Genomic DNA, 9,903 nt, shown 5'->3' with positions numbered 1-9,903 from the left:
TCCGAGAGAGAGAAAGAAAGAGAGAAGGAGAGAATTAGAGAGAGCCAAGATTTTCAAAATGTTCATAAATGACAAGCATGGTCAAATAATAATCAGGAATAAATGTCAGTTGGCTTTTCATAGCCGATCATTAAGAGTTGAAAGCAGCAGGTCTGGGACAGGTAGGGGTTCCATAACCGCAGGCAGAGCAGTTGAAACTGGAATAGCAGCAAGGCCAGGTGGACTGGGGACAGCAAGGAGTCATCATGCCCGGTAGTCCTGACGTATGGTCCTAGGGCTCAGGTCCTCCGAGAGAGAGAAAGAAAGAGAGAAGGAGAAAATTAGAGAGAGCCAAGATTTTCAAAATGTTCATGAATGACAAGCATGGTCAATTAATAATCAGGAATAAATGTCAGTTGGCTTTTCATAGTCGATCATTAAGAGTTGAAAACAGAAGGTCTGGGACAGGTAGGGGTTCCGTAACCGCAGGCAGAACAGTTGAAACTGGAACAGCAGCAAGGCCAGGTGGACTGGGGACAGCAAGGAGTCATCATGCCCGGTTTGCCGTGACGTATGGTCCTAGGGCTCAGGTTCTCAGAGAGAGAGAAAGAAAGAGAGAACGAGAGAATTAGAGAGAGCATACTTAAATTCACACAGGACACTGGATAAGACAGGAGAAGTACTCCAGGTATAACCAACTGACCCTAGCCCCCCGACACATAAACTACTGCAGCATAAATACTGGAGGCTGAGACAGGAGCGGTCAGGAGACACTGTTATCTCACACAATTATCTCCTGGAGCTACTAGTTCGTTTGGGAGTAGTGGATAAATTCCTTTAAACCTATCCCCGCAGTAGGGAGGGGGTGGTGGAGCATATGGTGGGGCGCTGCATTCTAAAGGAAACTTCTTTGTCTTGACGGAGGCAGGGTCTTTGATCTTTGTCAATTCCTTTTTCAAACAGGTAGCTTTCTGTTGAGTCCAGAATAGGTTACCCTTAGTTTTTAACATCGACAAAGCAGTCACAGAAAACAGGGTGGATATTTTTCTTTTTTTTCTTTCCCTTGGTCTTATTTTCCTGTCTTCTTTCCACAATGTCCTGCATATGTTGATATTTGGTTTTATTAAATGACCCATCCGTAGGCCATCTATATTCAGTGGCGTTTTTAGTCCAATCATGCCTTTTCATGAAAACCCAGGTTAACTTCTCTGCGCTACGGATACTGGTAGCGGGTTTAAATTCGACAACATACGGTGATCGCCACATAAATAGTCATATTAAACATTCCTGAAAATACAAGTGTCTCACATGCTTCAAAAGCCTAGAATCTTGCTAATCCAACTGCATTGTCAGATTTAAAAAAGGATTTACTGCGAAAGAATACGATGCGATTATCTGAGCACAGAGCCCCATACCAAAATACTATTTCAACCAGCACAGGCGTAACAAAATCACAGATTGCAATGAAATGAATCGTTTACCTTTGAAAATCTTGCTCTGTTTGCAATCCCAAGGCTCATTGTTACACAATGAATGGTCTTTTGTTCGGTTAAATCCATTTTTATAGCCTAACACGAAACATTTTGTGAACGCTTATCTCGTTGAATTCCGTGTCATTCGATTTTTGACGAAACATTCGACGTAACTACACAGACTAAACGTGACTTTATCCAGTCATGTTTGGTTTCATTGCAATCAACTGTTTGTTTGTAACACAACCAAACTTGATAGGTCATTTCGCGGGACGTATTGACCCAAAGAAACCGATTGGAAGACAACAAGTAATGACCTCATTGTGCACCAATTATATGACCGCTGTTTTGTTGATTGACTGTATTTTAACCCAATGACCACTGATTGTCTTGAAATCTAGCTGGGTAGATAGCCAATGAGCAGAGGTAAACGGCAATATGTAATGGTTCTGTGTTGGAAGACCAACCCATGTAGTAAACTCCGGCGTAAAGACGGTCTATCGCCATTGAAGATTCATACTGGTGGGAGCCAAGCTTGTTACGCACAGCACTATTTCGGTAACGAGCATCTTCAGCTGTTTATATATCGAACATCATGGCGAATAAGTCAGGGAAAGCTAAATCTAAGACTAGATATACGAATGTAGACAAAATTATAGAGGAAATTGATCGTGAAAGTGAAACATATACTTTTGGAAGACGACTCAGTTAGCGACCATGACTCAAATGGAAGGAGAGGAACGGAGAGCACATTGTTTTGGACTGGTAAGTTCTTCTCATGCTAATGCCGTTGTTTGAAATTAATAATATAAAATATTATTTGTGATTGTTTTTACATTTTATTTGCAATATATAAAAATGTAATGAAATGTGTAAAGTACACATTGGCTATACTTCCTCCAGCGGCATGCTTCCTCCACTCAGTCTACATATTATGGATTAGAGGGAGCATGGTCGAGATGCGTGTGTCTGCCGCTCCACCCCACCCCCACATGAAATAGCCTATTTGAGGCAGGCCCACAACAATGGCCAAAGTGAAATGGAACAGCACTTTATGTTCCCTGTACTCTATATATCTGTTTATTATACCTGTTGATACAGGGCTCATATGTGAAACTATTCTAACTGAACATTTTCTTTCACAGTGACACTGACTCCGACTGGGAGCCCCCAGTGCCAACGTGTCCATCCCCCTCTGAAGCTGGTTCATCCAGCAGGACCCCTGGTGTCTCTGGCTCCACACCTCCCGGGCCACTGTGATTATTAGTGTCTGACCCTGCTGGTCATCTATGAACGTTTGAAAATCTGTTCTGTTATAATCTCCACCCGGCACAGCCAGAAGAGGACTGGCCACCCCTCATAGCCTGGTTCCTCTCTAGGTTTCTTCCTAGATTTTGGCCTTTCTAGGGAGTTTTTCCTAGCCACCGTGCTTCTACACCTGCATTGCTTGCTGTTTGGGGTTTTAGGCTGGGTTTCTGTACAGCACTTTGAGATATCAGCTGATGTAAGAAGGGCTATATAAATAGATTTGAATTGATAGAGGACTGAGGGTCTTATTGAAAGTGTGTAAATAGTTACCCATGTTATTTTGTAAATGTATATTTTTTTTTCAATAATTTCCCCCCCATTTTTTTCCCCCCCTCAATGTTTTGGGGGTGTGTGTTAGAATACCATTTGGTATTTTGTATATAGTTATTTGCTTCAAAATGTATACCTTCACCAATTTGGCCACTTGGGTACATTTGGGCTACTTGTGTGGGACACCTGGGTGACTTCATGATAAATGTCATGTAGCACACTCATTTTGGAAGTTATCATTCTGACACTTTGCACAAGTACTGTTGCCCTCTTATGTTTTTCACTGAAATTGTCCCCATATTCATATCTGAATGTTTGTTTTATCTTGTTCATTTTAAAGATGATGATACAACAATTAAAAAGAAAAAAAGTATGTTTTTTTCATTGTATTATCTAAACCAGATCTATTGTGTTATATTCTCCTACATTCAATTCACATTTACACAAATTTCTGAGTGTTTTCTTACAAATGGTACCAATAATATGCATATCCTTGCTTCTGGGCCTGAGCTAGAGGCAGTTAGAGTTGGGTATGTCTTCAGGCGGAAATTGAAAGAAGGGGGGGGGTAGCTGTAAGAGGATAAGGTCCCACCATCCAGTCATACCACACAGAAGACATGATACATTGAACCAAGTAGCCTCTCCAATCCCTCTTACGTAACTTTCCCAAGCAACAACATTTTTAAAAATCTAACCCCCCCTGACAGCGAGAACTCAGCAAGTAAAAACTCAGAAGTGGGTTTGACCGAAACTTGACCTTTCATCACAAGTATAGAGTCATAACAATGTGAACGAGTGTAAGCATCTTCTGACTGGTGGCTGGTTTCATCAGGTCTGTGGCAGCCTTGTGTTCTCAGAAAACCAGAATAGTGATAGTGTCTGAAGGTCACAACACTGAACAACAGGTTTTAACACACACACACAGAGGTCTCCTGAAGAGGAGACCTTACAGTTTATCATAACAATGTATTAACACTTTAAAAGGTATAAGTTCTTAGTTTAACCTTCTTCACACTTCACATTCTTCAAATGGAAAAAAACATATTGTGTGTGTTACAAAACCAACCAGGGAATATACTGTAGCATAGCTGAAAGCCTATCAGGGTTGCTTGTTAACAGCTGTGGGTACCCATTCAGTATGTGCTACTGTAGTAGGCAGTTTACTGACATTGTCGATGTTGTCATGATCGCAGCATATTTCCCATTAACAAGTAGATTAATTTCACTTCTGTGATGTACATACCAAATTATTCTGTCAGCGGGTAATAGGGAGATATTGATATGAATGGATATGCAGTTAGATATTCCTTTTTTATTTACTTAAACCTTTGCTAGTCAGAGAAATCTGAAATGTCAGATAGACACTGTTAAAAGCAAGGAAGCTAGACAATATATTTTTTTGCAGATATCCTGTTACTAAAGCAGTGTGCTTACTACCTTGGTGAATAATAAATCAATCTGAGAATGCTGCACTCCAAAGGGACTCTACAATGTCAATCATATCAATAGGAATCTCCTGAGAATATAATTGCAAGCCACTGTGGAGAAAAATCCTTTTGAATTTGTATGGAAAACTTTATTTGATAATAAAAATAGCATTCACAGACTTCTTTTTGATAGCTACATATACATTGTGATCCATCTCAAGGAAAGAAGCTTTACTGGTTAAGTCCACATCTACTTGTACTTAGACTAATGTTATGTATAGCTTCATGGGTTAAATAAAGCTATGAACAATGTAGTATTTATATATGCATAGTGTTTTATAAAAAAAGATTGGCCCATATACATGTAATGCTTTTATCAACACAGAGATAGCATTATGTCTGGAGCACATTGCAATAATGCTTAAAGAACACAGACTGCATACAAGTGCTTTATAATAAAAAGGCAGGCTAACCATCGAGAGATATTCAAACCAACAAACAGCTTCTGATTGACCAAATAAAGTCGTCCATTTTTAGAATGTCTTTACATACCTGATTCAGAGTACATTAACATATTTCCCATGAATCATCAGGTCCATTTCAGAAATATAAACACTATCACATTCCTCACTGCAGAGGTTTCCCATAAATTTCTCTTTTGTACAAGAAAAAGGCAACAATTTATTCCTCAATGGGTTCCTATTAGTAACATATTGAAATTCTGTACAGGTGGTGGCCGGCAGGTTAACGTCTTTAAATGTTTTCTTTTTTTTGTTTGTATTTATTTTTTACAGTACCATGGCAACAACAGTGATAAAACAATGCATTTGTTGTGGATTTTCCTATATCTTTTTAGCCGTTTAGTGAAACATAAAACAGAGAATACACACGGTTAAAGCAGCAGTCAGACTCCAGTGGTGTGACAGCATGGCTCAGCATGGCAGATAGGCCCACTTCTGTACTGGAACTTTCCATCCGTTATCATCGCAACAACGTCCCTTACATTATTACATCATCACCTAATTTCCTTGGGCAGGGAGAGGAAGAGAGGAACTTGAGAAATACTTCCATATCACCTGCATAGGATCAATGGGCCGTTGATCAATATCTGCTATATTTTTCACAAGGGAAAGTTCTCCTGAAACAGGGGGATCAAATAAGCAGCCTACATTTGTAGGATCAAGTCATTATAGGACTGTGGTTACTTTAAAACCACTTGACCTCTCGGTCAACCTCTCCATGCTGCGTATAACTGTGAAGTAGGTTTTATGTTACAGGCTCCTGTCAGGTAACTTGTTGCTTCTACTGTCCTCTGAGCAGGAATACAAAACTCAATTGTATTTCCACCACAGGCAGTGTACTCAGACACCTCTTACTGAGAGAATTTTGTTTTGTTTTCCTCCTTGGCTCATCATTACTAGACACACTGAACAACAGGAACCCAAAACAGCCTCAGATCCTGGTGGGTTTTTAGACTTGTCTGCTCTGTGAGAGGAATATCAACAATATCTGGTGTTTTTCTCAATAGGTGGTCTGCTTTCCCCTCTGATTTTTGAGGGTTTGTGGGCTTGGTAAGAAAGGGGCATGCCATACCAACTTAGATTAAAAAAATTATAATTCTACAGCAAATCCAGCAGGGGTAAAAATTATTATTATTTTCAGGTTATCGGGCGTATAACTTGGTCCTTTTACAGAGCTTCCTCATTGTGTGTGCCAATTGAAAATAAATAGCAGTCAAATGTAAAAAGTATTATTTGAAATATATTACTTCATTCTAAAATGACCATTGGTTCTAAAATGTTTGTTTGCCTTCGTTTTGTATGATATTCTCTAAGGTTTTCACTGCAGTCGTCCATAAAATGTCTGTACTGCCAACGTCTTGTGCTATAGTTTGCTTTATAAAGCAATTCTGGGGTGGAAAACAACATCTAAAAACATATTAAAACAAGCTCATCATGAAGTACCTGGTAGCACAGTAAGGAGCATGTTCGAAACCTCCGAGGGAACACGTGGAGTCAGAGACGCCTATAAAAAAGCTAAATCACCATTTGTAATTTGATAGGCACATACACATACCTTCACTAGAGTATTAACAACCTCAGTTATGCTCAAAATAACGAGAACAGAAACGTACAGTAAGAACTAAAACAAAGATTGTACTCCTGCTGTGGTATGAATCTCTGTCTGGGATCACAAGTAGTCAAATTAATCAAGCAATCAGATAAATCACATGAGTCAATCTCCTCAGAAGTCTAAGTCCAGTGTATTTACTGTGGTCTCTACAGATCAAGGGCTGATAAGCCAGGCTCTGTCCACTCAGATGCTGAGGTCCTTGGGGCTCTCTTTGTAAAACCTTCTCTTAGGCTCTGGGAACTGGTTCGGGGCACGGCCTACTGCGTTGTTGTGGTGTTGTCCTGCCTTGTTGCTAAGTCCTGCATTGTTGTAGCCGGCGTTGTGGTGAGCGGAGGAGTTGTTCTTCAGTGTGCTGTAGTAATCCTTCTGTCTGGAAGCAGGCGCTGCAGCGTAGTTCAGCTCCTCCCTGCTGGAGCTGCTGTTTGGAGATGAGTCTCTCTCTGATCTGTAGCGTCTCTCTGGTGTTCCGTTTATCCCGTAGCTCTCATCCCTCGTCTCGGCCGACGAGTCCCTCAGGAGGTTGCCGTTCTTCAGGCTGCCTCTGTCGGGCGTACGGCCCCTGGAGAGAGACAGGGAGGAGGCCCCATTGTTGGGGCGTTCTGGGGTGGTGGCCTTCATGTAGGCTCTGCCTGGGGTCTGTGGTTCCCTCAGGAGCCTACGGTCATAGAGTGGTCGTTCCGGAGTGGCTGCATGACTGAGAAACCCTCCGTCGTCATACTCCCTCTCAGGTGTGCAGTCACGGTGTGCTCGCTCTGCCCTGCGGTCCATGGACTTGGCCCGCCGTCGGTCAGGGGAAGTGTTGCGTTTACGGGTGGGCGAGCGGTCGAGGGAGCCGCGGCGCGGTCGACCAGATCTCTGGTCCAGAGTACTGCTACTAGCGGAGCGCTCTCGTTCTTTCTCCGCCGCTGCAGCCTTCTTCCCAGAGCTGTCCTTGCGCAGAGTCTTTAAGAGTTTCGAGATGCCGCTCTCCGAGTCAGACTTCTTGAATTTGCGGCCAAGACTCTTCTTGTTGTTCCCGCCGCTGGTGCTGTTGTCCGGGGAGTGTTGTCTGGAGGTGGTGTGGTTGTTGTTCCAGGTGTGATGGTGGTGGTGGTTAAAGTGCCGGCCCGAGTGCTCCATCCTGTCCCTGTCTCGGCCCTGTCCAGCATCCTCATGGCGTGATGGTTTGTGAAGGTCTGGTGGATAACTGGACTCCGATGAGGTGTGATATCGGCTGTTTGGTGGCAGGGTTCTCACTTGCGGAGAGTCTTGTGCCCCGGGTGTGGGAGAGTGCCCGTCATGGCTGGCGTCTGGGGGAGAACAAAGACAGGACATGAGAGACATTCTCAGACTAGGTGGAGTTTAAACTAGCTAAATAATATAACCCTGGAAGCTCAGACAATTCTCTCAAACTTAAGGTTCCATAGCCATTTTCATGTGGGTGCTTGTATCTGTATTGAGTCAATACAGCCATTTTTATGTGGGTGCTTGTATCTGTATTGAGTCAATACAGCCATTTTTATGTGGGTGCTTGTATCTGTATTGAGTCAATACAGCCATTTTCATGTGGGTGCTTGTATCTGTATTGAGTCAATACAGCCATTTTCATGTGGGTGCTTGTATCTGTATTGAGTCAATACAGCCATTTTCATGTGGGTGCTTGTATCTGTATTGAGTCAATACAGCCATTTTCATGTGGGTGCTTGTATCTGTATTGAGTCAATACAGCCATTTTCATGTGGGTGCTTGTATCTGTATTGAGTCAATACAGCCATTTTTATGGAAACCATGCACTTCCATAAACATGAACATGTTGGCAAATTGTGACAAAAATATTTACTTCTGGGAAGAAAAAAATCTAATTTGTACACAAATGGCTTATTTGATCCTCAACCTAAATGACATAAAAGTAAACAATTGCTTAAGTATATTTTCTTTGAGAGTAATGGATTGGCACATGTAGGCGGCAGCAACACAACAGGTGCAAAACATTGCAAGTGAAGGGCTGGGTTATCAATGACAACAAGCACCTATGACATTATTAAAAGCAAAATGATGAACAAGTCGATTATCATCATTGGGAATGGGAACTGCAGAAAAACAAAGAGCCTGAAACAAAAAACTGGAGAGTGTTCTGCCAATGACTCCAATTAGGGATATGTTGTTATGGTAGCAGCGGTGGCGAGCAGTTGCATGAATCCATCCAGAAGTGGGCGGAGAGTAAGCAGTGCATTCTGGGTGTATGGGTCAAAAAAGCACAGTACAGGTTGAGGAGTGAGTCAGGCCACACAGCACTAAACACATACCCAGGGAGGTGCAGGTAGGAGATGGGTAGGGGGAGATGGGTTAAGTGGGTGAGGAATGTTGGGGTGCAGGGGTGGAGGGTAAAGGGTTAGGAGGGTGGGTTGGAACAGACTTGGCTACAAACCGTGGTCTGATTTTGGCCCATTAAGTAGAAACAGGGCTCTCCCATCTTGTCATTTCTCATAGTACCAACAGCGAGATGAGGAGCCATCATCGCTGGAGGGAGGAGGAAGAGCCCAGAGTAAAGAAATGGAGAGGAAGAGAGAGGAAATAAAATCAAATAAAAACAACAAAATAAATAAAAAGAGAAATCAGAGGGTTTAGATCCTCAATGAAGACCAGAGAAAGAAAAAAGTAGTTGGTTCAGTTTTTACGTTTTTCTGGCTGGCAGAGAAAAGGAAAACCTAGAAAATTGATGGCTGGGTGGAATCCTTCACACAGTGACCTTTCTCGGCAGAACAGAGATAAAGATAAACATTCCCAGATGAATGAGCCAGAACATACAGTATTTGGACGAAAACAAGATTTGAACCAGCGACCTTTCTGTTACTGTCCCAACGCTCTTAACTGCTAGGCTACCTGCCGCCACAGCAGAATGAACATTACATAATATGGCCAATAAATCACTGATGTAGGAGCAATAACATTAAATGTCATTCAGACACATCACTGGGACATCAAATATTCAGAAAATTCTTTGTTGATCAGAGGCTATAAGACATATCATAATATAATAAATTCTAAAGCATTGGATCAGGACACTGAAGACACACCAAAGAAATCTTGCTTACAGCAACAAGACATTGCAGACTATGGTGTCCGTCCGGTGTTAGTTAATCAGAGGCGGTAGTGTTAGTCACAGTATGGAAGGAACATGTATCACATCACATTGCCACGCACCATATTCAGGAACAGATCCATCGCCCCTCTTGAGGACCAGGCATGCCCTCCGGCCACCATTCTTGATCAGCTCGATGGCGCGTGCGTGCTTCATGTTCTTCGTGCTCTCGCTGTTGATCTCCAGGATCTCA

General features: G+C 42.3%; 1 protein-coding gene across 6 annotated transcripts in view; it reads right to left on the bottom strand.

Moving 5' to 3' along the window:
- Nucleotides 1–5,221: 5,221 nt before the first annotated feature.
- LOC120061350 (membrane-associated guanylate kinase, WW and PDZ domain-containing protein 1-like) overlaps nucleotides 5,222–9,903 on the bottom strand; it is a 228,511-nt gene continuing 223,829 nt past the window's right edge. For all 6 annotated transcript variants that reach the window (XM_039011100.1, XM_039011103.1, XM_039011101.1 and 3 more), the window contains exons 21-22: nucleotides 9,773–9,903; nucleotides 5,222–7,878 (exon numbers count right to left, since the gene is read on the bottom strand). The exon at nucleotides 9,773–9,903 is cut by the window's right edge and continues 8 nt beyond it. In XM_039011100.1, the coding sequence (XP_038867028.1) occupies nucleotides 6,773–7,878; nucleotides 9,773–9,903 (1,237 nt within the window). In that variant the 3' untranslated portion in view covers nucleotides 5,222–6,772. The remainder of the gene's footprint in view (nucleotides 7,879–9,772) is intronic.

This window comes from Salvelinus namaycush, chromosome 16, assembly GCF_016432855.1.
Source record: "Salvelinus namaycush isolate Seneca chromosome 16, SaNama_1.0, whole genome shotgun sequence".
NCBI classification, from domain to species: Eukaryota; Metazoa; Chordata; class Actinopteri; order Salmoniformes; family Salmonidae; genus Salvelinus; species Salvelinus namaycush.
Note: the sequence above shows the minus strand (reverse complement) of the source record. Positions and strands in the feature narration are given on the sequence as shown.